The sequence below is a fragment of the Phoca vitulina genome, unplaced genomic scaffold (genome assembly GCF_004348235.1).
Source record: "Phoca vitulina isolate PV1807 unplaced genomic scaffold, GSC_HSeal_1.0 scaffold18, whole genome shotgun sequence".
Taxonomy (NCBI): Eukaryota; Metazoa; Chordata; class Mammalia; order Carnivora; family Phocidae; genus Phoca; species Phoca vitulina.
Window position 1 is genome coordinate 19,287,181 of NW_022589721.1, and position 22,648 is coordinate 19,309,828.

Here is a 22,648-nt window from a genome sequence, read left to right on the forward strand (position 1 = left end):
GTTCAAATTTCTTTCATTCATAAACCTGTCAATGGCATTAACATGTTTGATGTCATAAATTTTAATATAAAAGCCAATATACAACACTATGTGCTTCATACTGCTGTCAGCAAAGATCGGTAGACACTAAAAGTCCTGAAGCTTCAAAATTAAAATGTTATATGTCCTTGCTTTAAGTAGTATTCCATTTCTAAAAGTTAAAGAAGAAAAATCAATTTCAGTGTTACAACTCATATACCAATAGCAATTATTGCTTTGGTAAAAACAAGTGATCTGTTAGTAAGATTTCATTATGAGCACAAAACAAACCCTAAATAATTTGCAGATGGGTTAACCACAGATTGTATGAATTCCCAGGGAGCTTCCCCAGGCTTCTTGGGCCATTTCCCTCTACTGCTGACAGTAAATATGCGGGGAGTATTAATCCCAACATTTAAATATTAGTATTTAGACTTAATCCAGAAAATATTAATAATGCGAAGCAAATAAAAAAATCTTACAAGACATTCCAAAGTGAAATATATCTCACAGGTCTGAGATTTCCTTAACATGTATTGTTAATGTTCTCACTTCTTTCAGGTCTTCCCTAAGCATTCTATAAAAATAAACCCTCAACTCTGAGAAACAAACTGAGGGTTTTAGAGGGGAGGGGATGGGGGAATGGGTTAGCCCGGTGATGGGTATTAAGGAGGGAACGTATTGCATGGAGCACTGGGTGTTAAACGCAAACAATGAATCATGGAACACTACATCAAAAACTAATGATGTAATATATGGTGACTAACATAACATCATAAAATAAAATTAGTAATAAATAAATAAATAAATAAATAAACCCTCACATATGACCACTGGTACTTTCCATGCTCCTTACTTTGTTTCATTTATCTCTAGAACTTATCACTGTCTGCAATAAAAAATATTTCAGTGTATGTTTGCCCCACTGATGCCCCCCTCCCCAGAATAAACTTCACGAGAATGAGAATGTTCTAGCTGTTTGCTCAGTTCCTTGAACAGTTGTGAGCACATAGTAAGCATAGAATTTCTTAAATGAACCTTGAGATTATAAGCACAATTCCCTTAGATTATCGGTAAGAAAACAACTCCACAAATCTGAAGGTAAAAAGGAACCTAAGCAGAGAAGAGACGTTACAAAGTCCATAGAATTGATGCCCTATTGCATAGTAACTAAGAACACAGGCTTCAAACTTGGACAACACTGGATTCCAGTCCACTTATTAGTAGTGACCTCATAGGTCTACCACTAACTTTCCATATAAAATTTACCCAATATAAAATAGGGATAATAATAGCACCAACTTAACGTCATTATTTAAAGTGATTAAATATGACAGTGTGTAAAATACTTACAAAACAGCAAGTGAGTACTTAATAAAAGGGAACTAACATCATCATCATCATTATCACCATCATCATCTCACTCAGGCTCCATAGCCTAATATTTCCCCAAAAATTCCTGGTAAGCCTGGCTATCTAGTTGCTAAATCCATACAGCTGAGAAGTGGCAAGTTAGAGAGAGAAGGAGTTGCCAAAAGCCGAGAGCAGTAAAAAGATGGGAGGAAAATTAAAGTTTTCCTGAGGCACTGCATTACAGCACAATGATAATGTCCATGGGGATGGTGCTTAGCCACTAAGAAAAAGATGACATTACATTTAATACATTCTTTTAAGATGGGAAGAAAATATAATTCTAAAATTAGGAAGATTTACTTCAAAATGGTTTACACAAACTTGTGTGAAAGATAAACTTCCATTACCTTCAAAATTCACCTCCTACAGAAAAGGAGTAAATGAGGCATTATTCTACAGAAGGCTTGGATATCTCTGCTGTAAAGACCCATCAGTGTGATTTATGCCAATCTCTCTAGTGTTATTTTTGACATCCTATTAAAGATCAAATTGTCTCAATATAGGATCATTCTTCTCTCATAATCTGTAATGGATCACCAATGTGGATTTGAGGGAGGTAGTAAATAATTCCATTTTACTGTCTCAGTGACATTGCTACAACCCTGTAAAAAATCTGCATTTATTTATTCTATTTCCTTTAGTGACAGAATAACCAGAGTCGTCCCTTAGAGATTAGGAAGAAAATCAAATTTCAAAATCAAAACCACATTCCAAATTTCTTAAAAGATATTTTTTTGTTCAATTCCTTTGTAAAAACATTGGTCACCATTTAACATACAGTGGCAACAAAATGCACCCAATTCACATGCATCAACAAGTCAATAAATCGTAATACACAGACAACATGAATTTCAAACGAACAGTACTAAAGTAGCTCATGTTGTATTTAACTATAGTTATGGTGCTTCCAATAAAGAAATAGCTAATATGAGAAAAAAGATTCCAGTTTCAATCTGAAATAAGATTATTTGTGACAAGTACCATGAAACTACGATTTTATGAAGTCATTATCTTAAAGGGAGCCATTTTTCAGAAATTACTTGGTGCCAAGCACCAATACTCATGTAGAGTAAGATCTTGAAAAGATGTGTACCTTAGGTTAAGGACAAAAGGTCTCCATTTTTTGAAAGTTAATTATCTGAATGATTCACATATTTATTGTGCCCCCAAATTAAAATATCTTTCAACATGAAGGTTATATATGCTATGTTTTGACACTTTAAATAATTCTGTAGACATTCAGCTAAATTGAAATCTTCTGTAGGACTGGATTACTTTCAAAAGCAAAAAGTGAAAACCAATAATCAAAGCCCTTTCTAAACTCACAGGCAAGGTTTCTGGATGTGGGATTTAATTAATAAGAAAATTTAAGCACCACAATAAAATAGTTTTTAGAAAACAGAAAAGACTGGCAATATACAAGTTAGGAACAAATGCACTTAGACATTTAAAAAAATTGTTTAAATAAGCACTCTAATCCTTCCAGCTAAAATAATAAAAAAAATTCTTTTTGGTGTGTATGTAGTACTATGTGGAACATAAAAACCACAATTCTGCTTAAGAAGTCAAGTTCTATAATTCTAATTTGATCAAATGAGACTACCGTATTATTTGTACATAATAAGAATGTCATATATTTATTTTTATATTATATGATTTATTTTCTTCTTTTTTCTCAAAAATCTATGATTAAAGAAGAGCTCTAAATTATTTTGGAGTGCACAGACGGTAATTTATGACAAATTGCCTTGTGGGAAAAAACAGCCCCTCTGAAAATAAGAGGTCAAAGTAAGTATGTGCAAATAAAACTTTAAACTAAGGTAACTATATATACAGCCATCTTAGAAGTTTTCCTTCTTTTGCATCTATTTAGCAACATAAATAATTTCAGTGGCCCAAACAGTTATTTTAATTTCAGTTTTTCTCCTCCATGATGTGTTTACTCTTACAAGTAAGAGTAATTTTTTAGCATATGTAACAGACCACATGCTAACAAACTTTAAGGGCTCATAAAATTAAAATTTATGACTCATATATAGTTGTACTATATATGTTAGATACGCAAGGCTGAAAAGCAATCTCAACCTAGAATATTATTTAAACATCACAAAAGAAGAAGACCAAAAAAAAAAAAAAAAAGATTTCTCCTCACGTAACTTTTGACTACTAGACTATTCATAGCAAAAAAGAAAAGTATAAAATATTTAGTCTTCACCTCAAAGTAAGTTATCCAGAAATAAAACACACTAAACAAGACATCAGGAATATGAGTATGGAGACTCAGATTCATTCAATTCAGATGAGAAGATGCTTTGGGGAAAAAGAAATCCATCCCAAACAATCAAATTTGTATCTCATTAACCTCCCAAACACAACTTCAACTTCACCACTTATACCATAAGCCATCTTGACAGTTCCCATTTTCTTTTTCTCTAAAAAAAATTTTAGCCTCTTAATCTCCAAGTGTCATGTCAAACCCCTTATTTTACCTTAATTCCACAATCCCCATTTATAAAAGACCCTAAAATAATCATTTTCTTCCACTTAGGAGCAGAAGCTACCATGTTATGATTCAAAATTGAGAAATTAAAGATTAAAAAAATCAACTGAAAATAATACACTTATTAACATACATGGTTTTATGTAGTAGGGACACCACATAATTACTCATTCTGATTAAACCTCTGGCTCTTGAGACAGTGAGGTCAGAAAATTAAAATGAGTAATAGATACTTAAAATACTTAAAGTGTGTGTTTATCTTGAATTGACTAAGAGTTTAAAAAATGACTAAAATTATATGATTGTAAATGTTCAATGTAAAACAGTACAAAATTCATGTTGCCAAATAGAGTAAAAAAAAAAAAACCTTTAACTTATATTAAACACCTTAAGTAATGTGGCAAAAATCTCAAGGCTGAGTTGTAACTAGAGAACAACAGCGAAGACAGAGGATCCTTTTATGCATGCACACAGATGAAGTAACAAATACTCAAACCCCAACTCAGTACAGTACGCCAATGACTGATACTTAAATGATATTTTGATATATAAAGAAAAAGAAAAAGGTAAAATGTTGACTGCCATTGATGAAAAAGCATTTCAACAATTTACACAAAATGGATACTAAACATTTTTTAAAAAGATGTCCTAAGAAAACCAAGCCACAATAAGTTAGTGTTTTCCATAATACATGCTGAATTATTTGATCCCATATCTATACACTGTTATTGTCTTAATTCCTAAATGTTGTGACAGCATATTTAGTAATTGAGGTACATTAGTTTACATTTTTTTATAGATACTCTAAGAGGGTTAATTTTTCTTTTCCAGTTTTTCATCTTCTTCACCTCCTCCAAAGAAAAGCAAAGGAAACATTCCTAGAATGCAGCCAATAGTCACCCCAACAGCTTTGCCCTAAGGAAACAAAAGAAAACATTTTTTGAAAGTTATTTTATCCCTGAAAGAAGAATCCTTGCCTAAGCATCTATGATAAATAATTACTATATATTATAAAATTCAACTGTAATTGCATTTCTTTTGATCATAGTAACTTAAATGTAAAAATAAGCCACATATGACAAAGGAGGCAAGAATATGTAATGGAGAAAAGATAGTCTCATAAATGGTGTTGGGAAAACTGGACAGCTACATGCAAAAGAATGAAACTGGACCACTTTCTTACACGATACACAATAATAAACTCAAAATGGATTAAAGATCTAAATATAAGACCTGAAACCATAAAAATCCTAGAAGAAAACATAGTAATCTCTTGAACATCAGCCTTAGCAACATTTTTCTGGATCTGTATCCTCAGGCAAGAAAAAACAAAAGCAACAATACACAATTGGGACTACTTCAAACTGAAAAGCTTTTTGCAGAGCAAAGGAAACCATCAACAAATGACAAAGCAATCTACTAAATGGGAGAAAATATCTATAAATGATATAACCAATAAGGGGTTAATATCCAAAATATATAAAGAACTCATACAACTTAACACCAAAAAATAATCTGATTAAAAAATGGGCAGAGGACCTGACTAGACATTTCTCCAAAGAAGACATACAGATGGTCAACACATGAAAAAGTGCTCAATACTACTAATCATCAGGGAAATGCAAATCAAAAGCACAATGAGATATCACCTCACACCTGTCAGAATGACTAAAATAAGAAACACAAGAAACAAGAAGTGGAGAAAAAGGAACTCCCATGCACTGCTGGTAGGAATACAAACTGGTGCAGCCCTGTGGAAAATAGTATGGAGGTTCCTTTAAAAATTAAAAATAGAACTACCATATGATCCAGTAATCACACTACCGGGTATTTACCCAAAGAATACAAAAACACTAATTCGAAAGGATATATGCACCCCTATGTTTATTGCAGCATTATGTACAATAGCTAAACTATGGAAACAGCCCAAGTGCACATACACACACACACACACGAATATTATTCAGCCATAAAAAAGAATGCAACAACATGATGGATCTAGACGGCATCATGCTAAGTGAAGTAAGTCAGAGAAAGACAAATGCCATATGATTTCAATCACATGTGGAATTTAAGAAAAAACAAAGGGGGGAAAAAAGAGAAACAGACCAAAAACAGACTCTTAACTATAGAAAACAAACAGATGGTTATCAGAGGGGAGGTGGGTAGAACAGGTGAAGGGGATTATCTTATCTTGATGAGCACTGAGTAATATATAGAATTTTTCCATCACTGTATTTACAGTACACCTGAAACTAACACTGTATGTTAACTAGACTGAAATTAAGAAAAAAAGACAAGAAATAACAAATATTGATGAGGATATGGAGAAAAGGGAACCCTTGTGCACTGCTGGTCGGAATGTAAATTGGTGTAGCCACTATGGAAAACAGAACGAAGGCTCCTCAAAAAATTAAAAATAAAAATACCATATGACCCACTAATTCCACTTCTGGGTATTTACCCAAAGAAAATAAAAACATTAATTTGAAAAGATATATAAATAACCCTGTATTTAGTGCAGCATTATTTACAATGGCCAAGATATGGAAGCAACCTAAGGGTCCACCAATACATGAATAAAGAAGATGCAGTATATGTGTACGTGCATGCACACATACATATACATGTATGCAGGTGTATATGTATATGCATGTATACATACATATATATTGCGCATATGTATGTATACTACATATATACATTTGTATATTTGCATGTGTATATGTATGTATACACATGTGTATGTGCATGTACACACACACACACACACACACACAAAATGGAGTATTACTCAGCCATAAAAGAGAATGAAATCTTGCCATCTGTGACAACGTAGACGGACCTAGAGGGTATTATGGTACTTGAAATAAGACAGAAAAAGACACATAACATATGATTTCACTTACATGTGGAATCTAAAAAAACAGAACAAACAAAAAGCAGAAACAGACCCATAGATACAGAAAACAAAGTGGTGGTTGCCAGAGAGGAGGAGATGGAGGGGATGGGTGAAATAGGTGAAGAGCAATAAGAGTACAAATTTCCAATTATAAAATAAATAAGTCATGAGAAAGAAAAGTACAGCATAGGAAATATAGTCCAAAATGTTATAATAACTTTGTATAGTGAAGGATGGTGACCATACTAATTGTGATATTTTGTAATATATATAATTGTTGAATCATTAGGTTGTACACCTGAAACTAATATAATATTGTATGTCAACTACACTTCAATTAAAAAAAAATAAGCTACAGAAAGGTTCTAGAACAAGTAATATTTAAAGTTCAATGCAACTAGGAAAAGTTTTTTCAAATTGCCATGAAATAACACCAAAGAAATATTCAAGTAGAAAAATACCTTTTAGAAATTGTACATACATTTTAACGTCTGAAGATAGGGGAAAAAAAAAACTCACCAAATACTCTCAATATACTTGGATTTGCTCCTTTTGTATATATTCCTTTTCAATATATATTCCCATGTATACCTAATTATATGTAGGTCTAATCGTTATGTAAACATAGCTTTGTTTTCTGCCTCAATTCTTACCCCAGAGCCACACATGTTATAATAAGCTCTTTTTTCAAACTATTTCATAAACTTAATAGAAAACTTCTAAATTCCACTGAATTGATGGCCTATAATCTGTTTAAGTCTCTCCTTATACCATTAAAAGTCACTGCTACTTTTTCACCAGTATAAGTGATATTACAATAAACATTTTTATGTATAGTTTTTCCCAATGATTTATTTAAAAATCAAATATGAATATTTGTGCATATTCATAAGGTAATGAATGCCATGCTGTCTATTCTACACAAAAATGACTGCAAAAACATATATACCAATTGAAATATAGTTGACCCTTGAACAACACAGGTTTGAACTGTGTGGATCCACTTATATGTGGGTTTTTACAGTGCAGTACTCCTAAATGTATTTTCTTTTCCTCATGATTTTCTTAGCAACATTTTCTTTTCTCTAGCTTACTTTATTGTAAGAATACTGTTTATAATATGTATAACATATAAAATATGTGTTAATCGACTATGTATGTTATTGGTAAAGCTTCCAGTTAACAGTAAGCTATTAGTAGTTAAGTGTTTGGGAAGTCAAAAGTTTTATGTCGATTTTCAACTCATGGGGGAGATGGTGTCCCTAACTCCCAGCTTGTTCAAGGGTCAACTGTATATGTATATGTACATGGATATACACACACCAATTTTTGTACAACCGTACCTACTCTATGAACACTTTTAAATTTTTATTTTTGTAAATAATTTTTTAAATTTGCATTTCTAGGATGATCATCAAGGTTAAGCCTCTTTCAATTAAGTTTTATTTCTTCATATAAACATTTATTGAGAATCTACTATGTGCCAAACTCTGCGCTAGCTACCAGAGAGACAAAGCCTAATTAGACGCAGTCGCTCTCTCTCTCCCAGGAACTTCCAGTTAGTTATACAGAGAAAAGCAAATAAATAAAACAAGTTCTATCAAACATTACAGGTGCTATGACAGCTACATAACCAACAGTCCTGAATAAAATGTTTTTTTCCTATATATTGTCCATTTATCTATCAGACCCTACAAGTTTTCTAATAAATTTCAAGATTAGACATTAGTGTTTGACAACAGCTTGCATAAATATTTTCAATTCTGTTATTTTTGGGTTTTTGGTCATGGTAGTAGTGATGGTGGTATGCCCATGCTTTATATTAACAGTCAGACTTGTCATTCTCATCATGTCAAACTTCGGAAAGAATCACTCCTACAGAGTTTTAATAAGCAGAAATTTTCTTCATTCCAGAGGCTGAAAAAGTTAATCCTAGATCCTTATCTTGACCTGAAAGTTTGTATTCATTTATATTTATTTATAAACACAGAGAGAGACTATTTTATTTTAGATTCCTGACTTTCCCATATACATGAAATGTCCATTGCCACTTCTACTTCTCACCCATTCTGTTAGAATGCTTGTTACTATTGTCCATGGAAACCAAGGCTTTCCTCCCCACTCACTGTAGGATTCCCAGTTAATGAGTTCCAACCCAATTATCTCAATGGGGCATAAAGTCAATAGGGCAGAGAAGGAGGAAAGAAGTGGGATATCCTTTTCTGGCTCCCTGATTCAGAACCTGAAACATCTTTCCATTGAAAAATCAGTTACTTATATATTATTATCAGGTCTTATGATAGTCTAGGCCTTATAATTAACTACACTGGGGCTAACCTAAGAACTTGAGTACATCCATAATATGGCTCTGCAAGAAAATATTTTCTGAGTTCCAAACAGCCAAATTACAAATGAAGTTTTAAAATACAACCTATGTCAACAGGAACCCACATGTGCATTTGCATATATTTCATTATGGGTAAATGTCAGAGTTAGCTTATGTCATGAATAGATTGCTGATCACTAACTTAAATTACTTCAGGCTATTTGTTAATTGAATGTTATGTTACAGAGTAGATTTGATCCTAACATAAAAGAAGCAGAGTCAACAACTAAGAAATAGAATCACTTCATATGCTGGTAGAAGATTTATCAAAATACACACACGTATACACACTATACACACACACACACACACACTAGCTTAGTAATTAAAGTACTTTTATAATAGGAAAAGGGAATGGATCTGCTTATAATACAGAAAGAAAACAGAATTATGAATTACATGAGAAGAAAGCCCAGGAAAATAATCTTCTCTTGATCCTAACTGTAGTGCTAAAATGTTAAGCCAAATTGCTAGAATGTTAGAATATCCTGATTCTTCAACAACTGTGGCAGATACTAGCCAGCTAATCTCACTTCAATTTATCTACAAATTGCAGGATATGGACACATATATATGATTTTTTACAAAGAAATAGATAAGTCTAAGGTGGAACATGAAATCTGCATTTCTAACAAGTTTCCAGGTAGTGTTGATCCTGCTGGCCCTGGCATTACACTTTGAGAAGCACTGTCCTGTATAATCTCACTTTCTCCCATGGTTTTAACTATCACCTTTTCAGTGAGGCCTGCAGACCCTCCTATTTAATCCTGCAAGCTATCTCCATCCCAGCACTCCCAACCTCTTTTACCCTTCTCTGCCTTCTTTTTTTCTTTAATTCCTTTAACATTTGTGAACTTCTAGTACATTAAACATTTTATCAGATTTTTTATTGTCTTCTCTCCACTGTTAAAATTAAGATCCACCAGAAAAAAAAGATCTTGTTTTGTTAACCAATATATTCAAAACTCCTACATATGTACCGTGCATACAGTAGGTAAAAAATGAATATTTGTTGAATGGATGTATCATTGATAATACTCATCATCTCTAATTCAGACCTCTCTAACTCTTGACTTTTAATCCAAATGCCTACTAGGTATCACCACTTGAATGTCTTATAAGCATCTCAAATTCAACTTACTGAATCGAAAACAGAACTCATAACCTTTTCTTACTAACTTGTCCTTCCTCCTTTTCTTCTTGACTTAATTGTTGGCATTGTGATCCATCCAGTTTCCTTTCTATTTAAAATTCTTCACTAGCACTCCATCACCTAGGTATGAGGTTCAAGCTCCTTAGTATAGCTTATACAATGTCTTTCCTGTCTGATCCATTCTTACTTCTCCAATGCTGTTTCCTACTGCTGCTTCAATCTTCGACTACTACATATTATAGTCCAGCAATACCTAATTTCTTGTATTTCTCTGAACATACCCTGTTTTTATCATGTCTTTCTACTTGCTAGTCAATGTATTCAGAATTCTCTTGTTCACCTAGTAAACATCTCATCAATAACACAAAAATCAGCTTAGATCCAATAATCACCAAGAAATCTTCCCACCAAAAGAATTTTCTCCCCACAAAGTATTAATTCTCTTACTTGTGCTATTGCTATATCTAGTGCGTAATTCTATAACTGCACTAAATTATAATTTGTTTACATGTCTGGTTCTTCACCTAAACAATTCTTAAAAATAACTGTAATTTATATTCATTTTATGTCCTTCAGTCTCTAGGACATGACAGATATTCCTTCACATTAACTGAATCATATGAAGAATATTCTAAAAATCAAGTACACCTACAAAAAATAGACAATAAAAAATTATTGTTCTTCTGAAAACTGCCAAAGCTTAGACAATTTTTGTTAAAAACTCCATTCAAATCAATTTAGTCTCAAATTTCTCAAAGGACTGAACTATACAGTATCTTGCTCTGGCTACCTGAATTCATTATCATAAACCATATAAAGTACTTACAAAATGTGTACTAACACGTGTTTGCCACATGTCCACTTGTTTTGGTGTAAGATCCGGAATTGACAGGCCTAATCTGGAAGCCAAAGCTTCAACGTAGCCTGCAAGTCTTTAAAAAAACACAAGGACAGAATATAAGTTTTTAAAGAGACACACAAAGGTCCTCAGATAACAAACTAATTGCTACAAAAAGAAACAAAATAATTTTACACCTGTAACTGGCACCCTAGAAATGGTGTAAATGTTTTTTACAATTTTCATTTTTATTGTGCATAAATATATACAGTTCAAAATATTTTAATATTAATATATTCATATATAGATAAACTAATTGACTTAGAGCAATTATTCTCTCTTATTTTATTTTATTTATTTTTATTTTTTTGAGAGAGAGCAAGGAGGGGGGTTGAGGGGGTGGGAGAGGGACCAAGGGAGAGGGAGAAAGAATCTCAAGCAGGCTCCACACCCAGTGCAGAGCCCAACACAGGACTCAATCTCACAACCCTGAGATTATGACCTGAGCCAAAATCAAGAGTCAGCTGCTTGGGGCACCTGGATGGCTCAGTTGGTTAAGCATCTGCCTTGGGCTTGGGTCATGATCCCAGGGTCCTGGGTTTGAGCCCCGCATGGGGCTCCTTGCTCAACAGACAGCCTGCTTCTCTCTCTCCCTCTGCTGCTACCCCTGCTTGTGCGCACACGTGCTCTCTGTCAAATAAATAAAATCTTAAAAAAAAAGTCAGACGCTTAACTGACTGAGCCATCCAGGCACACCTCTCTCTTATTTTAAAAGATCATTTCAAGGTATATAAAAAAATTTTGCAATAAAATTACAGTCATGCACTTACTCCAAATTCAAAGCAAAGCACGTTAACATATGATATTAGATTGGGGTGCCTGGGTGGCTCAGTTGGCTAAGTGTCTGCCTTCGGCTCAGGTCATGATCCCAGGGTCCTGGGATCAAGCCCCACGTTGGGCTCCCTGCTCGGTGGGAAGTCTGCTTCTCCTTTTCCCTCTGCCCCTTCTCCCGCTCGCTCTCTCTCTCTCTCGCTCACTCTCTCTAATAAATAAATAAAATCTTTAAAAATACATATATAATATTAGATTTATATACTAAGTAAAACAGCCTAGAATTTTCAGGGCAATCTCAAGTATTTATCAAGTCTAACTTCCCATCATTTATTGGATATAAACTCACTTTGTGAACTGTAAGAAAGAAAAATATTTGCCAGTTAAACTATGCATACATCAGTTATAAGATGGATCCTAATATCAGATATGTTAAGTTCTAAAAAAAACTGGGTACCTAAGAATCAATAAAATGCATTTGTTATTTAATGATATTTTTTCAAGGCAGAGGAGAAATAGTTCTTAAATATAAAGACTCCCAACAAAATCTTAATCTCTAATCAAAAATAATTAATGATGCAATCTAAAATTAAATGGCCTTAAAATCTATCCGATCACTTGGTTCTATTAAATATAAAAAGCTATCACAGTAGTTGTAATATTACCACTATTAACCTTAATGTTGGAAATGGGGAAACAGAATGTGTAAAGGGTGATATCATTATAGATTTATGTCAGGAATCTGAGAAATATAAAATTTCTGCCCTGGCCCAGAAGCAAAGAAACTTTGTGTTTTAACAGTAGCTTTGGCCCCAAACTGCAGTACAGAATTCTAATACACAGGGTCAGATCACTTATGAAGCTGCCTTTTCCTAGATTATAAGGCTAAGTAAACTTCTAGTAGGCCCAAATCCAAATCTCAAAACTTACCACTCTCATGAACCATGGAAGGAAAAAACAGAGCCAAAGACTGAGCAAAAGAGACTATGTTTATCACAATAATTAATGCCAACTTAGTCTAATTTATCCTTCCCAGCCTTCCTCAAGCTCAGGAGGCAGCCCAGGCCATGTGCTGCTTGGAAGAGAGAATGTAAAGTGAGAAAGAGAGAAAGCTGGCCTTTTCTAAGTAGACATCCTTGCTTTGTTTCATCATTCCAGCCACATGGAATAAAGAGAGCAAAAACAGGCCAAACCCATCCATGTATGCTCTGGCCATTATTCTTTTTGAAAGTTCCTCTCTCCAGAAAACATGCCCAGTCAGTATCCTCACATTTGAGCCATTCTCTTATCTTTGAGCTTAGTGGGAGAAGAGTGGGGTGAAATAATGATGGGGTTCTTGGTTTTAATCCTGTCTCACCTTGGAAATGTCTATAAAATACACATGAATACTTCAGTAAATGAAAATTAAACTCTGCTTACATTACAGTCGTCTTAGAAAACCTTTTTCATGTATCAATCTTTTGAGAAGATTTTAAACACAAATTCCAGGTCCCTATACCCAGAGACACAAGTTCTGAGGTATAACCCAGGTATTTGTATTTGATGCACACTGAAGCTTTAGTACTACTGATTTAGAAATATTAAATTTAAAACTTTAGTTCGAAAACACACACAATAAATGTCCCATATTTTTTATCTTTCTCAATTAAAGAATGGGGAAGAGAAAGAGAACAACACACATGCACAAATGAATAAATGAATGGACCTACCCAAGTCCAGCTAAATCTGACACTAGATTTCCCAAAGCAGCAGCTAAAAAATTGAGAAGTGGATAAGTGAATTGTTACATGGAAGTCAGAAAAATCATTATAATACATCACTATATCATCAGTAAAGCACTGATCTGGAAGAGTAATCACAGTTTCTGAAACTACAACAACTATATCCAAAGTAACTCATTGGATAGCTCTGAATCTCAAGATTTCAAAATAGAACACAAGTCTCTTGGGATTATAGTGTTCTCCTTCCATCAAGTAGTAGGATTTTTTCTGTTGTGGCAGCCAGTTTCCATTTTGGTTTCAATACCTATACAATATTTTGTAGCTTTATCTTTCATTACATTTAAGGAAATTTGGATATTTGGAAGTTAAAGTAAAGCTTTATGCATAGCTTTGAAATTCAAGAAAATCACAGAGAAGAAATGACTCTTTCATGAATTCATCCACTTCATGCTTTCTACACAATAAACACAACACTGAACCATTCCTAAATTTCACTATCATGAAAAACAGAGTGGTAACTAGGGGAAAGAAAGTAATAGAACCAAATTAGACTTTCAATCTTATATTTCCTTCTTTGATTTTTCTACCCAACTTGAAAATAAATTAGTAAAAACAAGAGTAAAAAGGTTTTGGGGTAACACTGAATTAAGAGAAAAACTTAACTTTAACATAGTCAGTACAGCATTGTTACTTATTAACTAACATAAAGTACCTAAAATTTCTCAGGAAAAAAGTGCTTCATATACAAAATTAAGAATTTGAAGAACAGGATTAAGGAGACAAACTAATAGACATCTCAATGAGTAAATTTATTTAAATAAATCATCCTCTTCTAAGTCTAACCTGCTAAAATGTTTTATAAATATAAGTACAATGGAATAATAATATGACTTATTAAATACCTGCCATAGTTGAAATTCCCAAAATAATTCCAATAGACATCTCAATATGGGTTCCCTGAAAAATGATTACAAAGAAATTAAGCTTAAAAATTAACGCTGAAGTGACTATAAAAATAGCAAAGTATTAATAAAAACAGATAAATTGGTTAAGCCCATAGGTTATTGCAGCAAAATTATATATATAAAATATGCATAAATATTCATATAATGAGGTAATGCACTTAACTATTAAATATATGCATTCATGCAGAAGCATCAATATCATTTGATTCTTTAAAATTAGGCTTTTATAAAAAATAAAAATAGCAACAAATATAATTATAATACAAATAGCAATATAATCCATCATTAAAAATCTAGAATTTATATTTTCCAACCACAAAGATTCTTTAAACCTCTTGGAACACAAAGACCAACTTACCTAATTTTAAATTCTGAGTGATACATCTATATTATTGGTATTTACTCTATCAAAGGAGTAACAAAAAAAGCAAACTAAACTAATTTCTAGGGACCCAAGAGATCACAGACTTCAAAAATTATCTTTATAACACTGAGTTCTAACCATTAAGTAGTGAGACGACATGATTCATTTATGAGCAACAATAGCATTTTGCACAATAGATAGAACCTCAGTAAAAAACAAGGTACTGAATTTACTGAGTTCCTGACTTTCTACATCCATCCCATTCCCCTATAGACAAGAGGGACTTGTATTTTTACTTCCACTTTAAAGAGAAGGAACTGAAATGAAGAAGATTAAACAATTCTAATGGGTTATTTACAGAATAAAGAAGAAATACTATGATCTATTGTGCTAATTGAGTTCTAATGCTTGGGCAATGCTCCCATAAGTAGACTTAATTTTCCTCCTAAATACTGATGATTGAAAATTTCTAAATAAATTTTAAAATCTCAATGATAGTTATGGAGGGAAAAAAAAAGAATGTCCTATCTGGTATGTAGAAATATTGCATTACTCAATTATTTATAAAACTGGAGAGGGGCTCCCGGGTGGCTCAGTCGGTTAAGTGTCTGCCTTTGGCTCAGGTCATGATCCCAGGGTCCTGGGATCGAGCCACGCATTGGGCTCCCTGCTCAGCAGTGAATCTGTTTCTTCCTCTCCCTCTGCCCCTCCGCCTGCTTGTGCTCTCTCTCAAATAAATAAAATCTTAAAAATAAAAATAAAAAAAAACAACTGAAGAGAAGCTGAGTTAGTTTCCTCATTTTTCTCTCGCCTAGGCCTTTTGGTTCCACCCCTTTAAAATACAATTCTTGGGGCGCCTGGGTGGCTTAGTTGGTTGAGCGACTGCCTTCAGCTCAGGTCGTGATCCTGGAGTCCCAGGATCGAGTCCCGCGTCGGGCTCCCTGCTCAGCAGGGAGTCTGCTTCTCCCTCTGACCCTCGCCCCCCCCCCCTTAATGTCCTCTCTCTCTCATTCTCTCTCTCAAATAAATGAATAAAATCTTAAAAAATAAATAAAATAAAATACAATTCTTGTTGGATATGGAGAGAAAAGCCTGATGCATAAAAGTCTCTGAGGTATTTAAAATCACAAGGAAGGTTGTGAAGGAATCCAAAAGAAACAGATTTCTGAAGAAAAAAAGGAACAGACCATGCATAAGGAATAAAGATGTGTATCTTTAATATGGATGGGGAAAAAAAAAAACACAAGAAAAACCCCCACAAAAAACTGGAGCACTAATATAGAACAAAGGCACCTGACAGGTACAGTATATAAAAAATAAATATAGCATCCTTAGCAGCAACAAATCATTAGGAATGCCCCAGGAAAACTCTGTTTGCAATACATGTATTTAAAAAGTATTCAAATGCTTAATCATTTAGTTGAATTTAAGAAACCTGAAGGACCTTCTAATAACATAAAAGCTTCAAATAAAGTCAAAGACAGTTTTAGGACAATGGACTACCAGTCTTTACTTTTTCCCATAGTTACATCAAGTTTTATCTTGTACATCTAATACTAATTATCTTAAATTTATATCTGGTTCATCATCTGAATACAATTAAACTACTCTAGAATTCTAACAAATTCTATTCCAATTAAATTGTAAGAAACATAATCCAAAAAAACCACCAAAACATGTCATAAAAAGCAATCCTAGTAATATAAAAATATAATAAAAAACTATGAAACCAAAGGCTGAGTATGAACAGCAGCCAACAATAAAGGTCAATCTATTACAGGAAGTTACATAGGAATTTGTTTTGATGACTACAACTAGACTAGCAACCAAGAGAGGACAACAGGAAAGAGGAAAACATCAAATGTCAGTGGCATGACAGAAAAGAAGAATCAAATATTTCCTTCACTTACTATCTTAAAACAGTCATAGCTGTCCCACAATGTTAGGAGTCAATCAGTGTTTTTAAAAAATTAAAAGGTGAAAAACATTCTTAAGATAATGATGACTACTTATTTTCCTATTCATAGACTCTAGTTATATTATTTATGTATTTTAGTTTCAGCAGTCTATTTAAAACCTCCTTGGGAAATTGCTCTGTCCCTGAACTAGTTTGCAATTACCACTGAATAACAATTTTGCTACACATACTGCTCTTACTCAGGTACTGAAGCCAGTGGTCTAAACATTTATCTCAATATTATATAAGTAAAAACTGGTATTATGTCCCTTAAACTGGATTTCAATGTAAACTTCAAGAACAAGCATTACTAACTTGGAGTCAACCATCTCAGACCTGGAAAAATAGTTCACTCTCAGTTATACTAACAATGAGACATAGGCCGAGTAACAGAAAACAGTAAACAACATTACAATAATTTGACTCTAGAGTGTGTGTTTCACTTATTGGTAGCTGTATTTAGATGCAGATTATCTGTTACTTTAGATATTTATTTCAAATAAGTAATAGCACACTGTAAAGTTCACAATCTATGAAGCTACCCAGTTTCCCTATTCCGATCTCTCTTCAAAATCTCTATTCACCCTTCTTTATGCAAAATATATCATCTCAATACTTCCTCAATAGTCTTTTAGTATTTGACTATCTAAGGTCTGCCCTATTGAGGTGGAAAAAACAAATGAATATGAAGGTGGTAGTATGGATACCAGCTGTCAATTAAGAGAAATTTAAATATTAAATTGTATAAAAACCGAAAGAAATATTTGTCACAGAGAAACTTTAATTCAGACAATCTATTTAAAAACACATCAAGTCTTACCTACAGCTTATAAATTCATCATAATGGGGGTTTTCATTATAATTAGATATGATTTATTATGTAGTATCTATTTCAGTAATCTAACCAACTCAAATTTTAGTAATTTCACTAAAAGCAGTGTGGTTCCAAGTTGCTGAATATTTACAGATATATAAATTGGCCAATTTAATTCTTATATACATATTAGGAAAATGTCACAGTCAGTCAAAAAACCAGCATTCTGAAATTATATTTTAGAGGCTCTTGCCAGGCTGCTTTGCTAAAGAACTACACAATGGGTGCTTCCACATTCAAGCTGTGCGCATGCTAGAGCACCTGCTGTGACTATTTAAGCATCAGGATACCTTCCTGCTATGTCAACAAGGTGAGGAGCCAGACTTTCTGGATAGCTGAGCACCATTAATCTGACATAAGATGAGACTATATAATAGCAAAAAAAATCTTTTTAGATATTCTTTTAAGAATTTTAGATATTCTTTAAGCAAATTTTATAATCTACACAATGTAAATTATACTTTTAGTCCCTGTTTTGAAACCAAATATTCTATTTATGTCCATCTGTAATACATATGACCTCCAAGACACCAAAAAAACAAAAAACAAAACAAAACAAAAAAAACCCTCGCTCTCATATGTATTTTTCTCACATTCAATAATCCTAAAATCATTTTTTTCAAGTTAGAGTCAGTGAAGAGAAGTGGATAGAGCACTGGGCAGTTTTAGAAGACTTGCATTTTAATCATGGACTCATCTCTGACTTTAGAAATTGGACCAATGACCAATATTGTTATTCATTAACAAAAGGTGCCATTCAATGGTAGGAAAGGTAAAGAAGCCTTCTCCGAGACTAAACACTTTTAAAGGACACACTTACATTAAAATGACCAGAGCAAAGGGGAACTTTTTTAAAACACTACAATGGAACAAAGACAAAAAGGAGATATACTCAGTATTCTCAACTAAAATTTAAAATACCTTTGGGTCAAATGGATAGACTACATCAAAACACCCTTTAAAACATTTCTGCATGGAGAAACTAAACAAGGAACTAACCAAATAACATATATGTGATGAGAACTGTCAGTAAAATTAAAGAACATCAGAAAATTTTATATACTTTTTCCTTTAATAAGAATGTTGAAACTAGAACAGAATAATATAGACCTAATAAATATGTTTATAATTGTCAATGCTTTACCAAAAGTCTTAATGATTAATACATATAATGCCTTAAAACTGAATGATAGTTTAATTAACATGAAATATAGTAAAAAGTAGCCTTGTTCATTATGATGTTAACTAAAATTTTATAGCTAGGATATATAAATTATTAGGAAAATTTAGACCACATTAATTTCTTTATTAACTCAAAATAGAAGGGGTGAAAGAAAGAACTTACTGCAACAATCATAATTGCATTATCCAAAAAGCCAAACCCTATGAAAGGTATCGCATTGTGGATGAATACTGAAAAACATCAAAAAGAGAAAATATATTTTAGGTTTTCTATTAACTTTAAATGAGAAAACAGACCATATGATTAAAGACTCCTAAATAGATCTGACAACCTTTGAAATTTGCTTTTCATTCCCCATAGCCAAAAGATTCTGCTCCTGCTATAAGTTTAACTACTTCCTAGAAGCCACACTGGGGAAACAAAACAAAATTAAAAAACATGTAACATGTAAAAATAACTGTGTTAGATTTCTGGGTTGTTTTCTTACTAGCTACACATAAAAAGTACATACAGTTAACGGCAGAACAAGTAAGTAAATACATATTATGAGTACCATGCTTTACCTGTTTAATTACTATTGATATCCATCTGTTTCTTATACCTAAAGACTGATATCATAAAATTAATATCCATATTAGAAATAATAAAAAATACCCTGAATCAATTTCAGGGAAGCTATATGGTCACTTTTACCCACTAAACAATTTTTGGACAAATGTGAGAAAAATGTGATTATCTCATCTATATTAGCCATCTATATGCAGTCTCTTCCCCCCTCACAATATCAGAATCCCTGAAAGCTTTCACAAACTATTTGATTTAAATCAAAACGTAATTTGGCCTCTTCCTAACAAAGGCACACTTTACCTTATCTATCTAATACAGAATCTGAATGACCTGACATAATAGAAGTGTAACTAGGAAGAACTAATACCTATATAAATTTTATACATTCAGTCTCATTTTTTTCATATTTGGATCTTCAGCACGTTGCAGAATGCATAGTGCATACCAGATACTCAATGAATATTAGTTAATTAAGTTGAGGACCACTAACCTGGAAAGGAAGAGAATTCCATATTAAGACAATTGAAGGCAGACTGTGAAACAGATTAAAAGCTGGGCTAGTTAAAAGACTTTATTCTGATTCATCTATATAATTGCCAAGATATAGCCAACAACAATTCAACAGATGACTTTTTTAGATAAACATCAAACTTGTGAATTTTATAACATATCCAAAAAATAGTACCTTAAGCGAATTGGTTGTATGTGTTTTTCCTTTTAATGCAGTTAAGTCCATAGAAAGTGTAATTAAAATATAATCCAGAAGTTAAAAAAATTTGACATTAGTCTAGTGAGTTCTGCACCAACCCAGGAAAGGCTAATAAACAGTAAACAAAACAAAACAAAAAAACACTCTACCCAAAACCACTATTGGAAGACTAAGATCACAGGAAAAGGGTGTATATATCCTAGATCATTTCAGACTTCTTCTTGCTATCAAGTAAGAATGTTCAAGATAAAAAGTAGCATCTTTTTAATTATAAAGAATATTATTTTTAAAAAGGTATTATTTTAAAAGTTATTAAAGATGGTAAAAATCAAATAGCACATTAATGAAATGGGATTTCTCAATTAAAGAGTCTAGCCTTAGTTCTTTGATTTTGCCTAAGTCTAGTTGCTTAACTACTAGACATTCAAAATTTTATAATAAGCAACTTTGAAGTATAAAATATATCATGTTTTTATGCTTAGACCTAAATAAATGCATCATATAAGTAAAAATTTATTGTCAACACAAAGGAAAAAATACAATTTTCAAATTGTTAAATAAACATGTACTGGACACTCCACCATGCATGAGATACAAAGATAAGTAAGACTTGGTTACCAACCCTCAAGAAATTTGGGTATGATAACATACCATATCAACAGTTAATTTCAATATAACCAACTGATAATAGTATTATACAGTGCTATGGACATGAATTTGCATGAATCTAGGCTAGGAGAATCAGGAAAAATTACCAGGGGAATTAAAGTCTTCAAGAATTCTTAAATGTTTTGGTATTTGGGAAAAGTTACTTATTTCTAATATAAATTATATTCTACCTCTGAGAGAAAAAAGAACTGGCTAGTTAATAAGTTTTAAAAAATCAAGTAAGTTTACTCTCCAGTATGTAATGATCTCCTATTAATTTGTGATTTCTTCAATTTCCTTTGGGAAATACTACTCTAAAACAGCAAATCACATCTACTATTTAGCTTTCGCTTACAACCTACTCGAATTCACTGTACTGTTAAAACATTCTCTTCTTTTACTGTCTTTATAATAAGATCCCAAACTGTTTTACATTATGCCAGTGTTAGCCTTGACTATTTATTCCCATCTTAACAGAGTAAAGAAAGCACACCAGCACCATTATAAGCTTCTTCTTCCTGGTGGTCTTAAATGAACTTAGCTTTCTTCATCATCATAAACAGCAAGCTGTATAAGTATTTCCTCCACCAGAGAACAGTTCTACCTAGCCCAGACTTTCTAGTTCTGAAATTACCCAACTTAAATCCAAACTAAAGTGAACATATCCTTTTTTCTGGGAATTAAGAAAACCTTACCATAAGCATAATTTTATTTCTAGATGGTAACAACAGTTTAACAATGTTAGATACTGATTCCATAATATTATAATATGTTGTAAACCAAGTTTATAAACTTTTTGTTTCGGCATGATAAATTAGATAACCCACTCTATCTGGAAAAATTAAATTTACTGACTCATCTATATTAACAGTAAATGATACAGTTATTTTATATCTAAAAGATAGATGCACAGATATTTAACAATTATAGAACCATTACCATATCTCAGCTGTCCTGGGGTGGGTGGTAGAGCTTCCAACTTTTCTAAAGGGGAAAAAAGGGTTTAGGTCAAGAATTAGTTACTATAGCATGATTTCTTTTTTATTACAATAAAGAAAATACCAGCAGATTTACAAAGTGTGAGAATATCAAAGTTTATTCATAAATTTTTGTAGGTTAATGGACCAAAGTTATCCATACAGAAAATAATACTTGGTATGGATTAAATTACAAGGCTAGAAAACAAAACTGAACTTTAGTTACAAGTCTACCATGGAACTTATGACCTTGGGTAATCATTAGTTGTTCATTTTTGTGTTTTTAAAATCCTTGCATCTATATAATGAACCTGTTTACATTAATTACAGAAAAAAAACCCTTTGAAATATAGCTTCTTTAAGATGCAGTGATAAATGACTTAAGAATTATATATACAAACAAACATTGATAGTAGAAAAAAGAATATTCAAATAGACGTAGATATCCTTTAAAAAACAGAAAATAACATTTTTAAAGCAAAGTATTACAACAATGACTTCACTGGATTGTGTTCTGTTCCTTAATCTCCCTTGATAATATACTGAATATTTTGAGTTTTGAAACCTATATACTATTGGATAATATAGAATATTCTACACAATAAAATGACCCAAAAAAGTAGGGTGCTATTCAAAATCCTA

At 32.5% G+C, this 22,648-nt stretch overlaps 1 protein-coding gene across 3 annotated transcripts in view; it reads right to left on the bottom strand.

Annotated features, from left to right (window-relative positions):
* Positions 1-816: 816 nt before the first annotated feature.
* The window catches only part of TMEM65 (transmembrane protein 65), a 65,061-nt gene continuing 43,229 nt past the window's right edge, over positions 817-22,648 (bottom strand). For all 3 annotated transcript variants that reach the window (XM_032416079.1, XM_032416078.1, XM_032416077.1), the window contains 6 exons: positions 21,969-22,013; positions 19,268-19,335; positions 14,665-14,719; positions 13,751-13,793; positions 11,199-11,304; positions 817-4,846 (listed from right to left, as the gene is read on the bottom strand). In XM_032416079.1, coding sequence (XP_032271970.1) covers positions 4,745-4,846; positions 11,199-11,304; positions 13,751-13,793; positions 14,665-14,719; positions 19,268-19,335; positions 21,969-22,013 — 419 coding nt within the window. In that variant the 3' untranslated portion in view covers positions 817-4,744. The remainder of the gene's footprint in view (positions 4,847-11,198; positions 11,305-13,750; positions 13,794-14,664; positions 14,720-19,267; positions 19,336-21,968; positions 22,014-22,648) is intronic.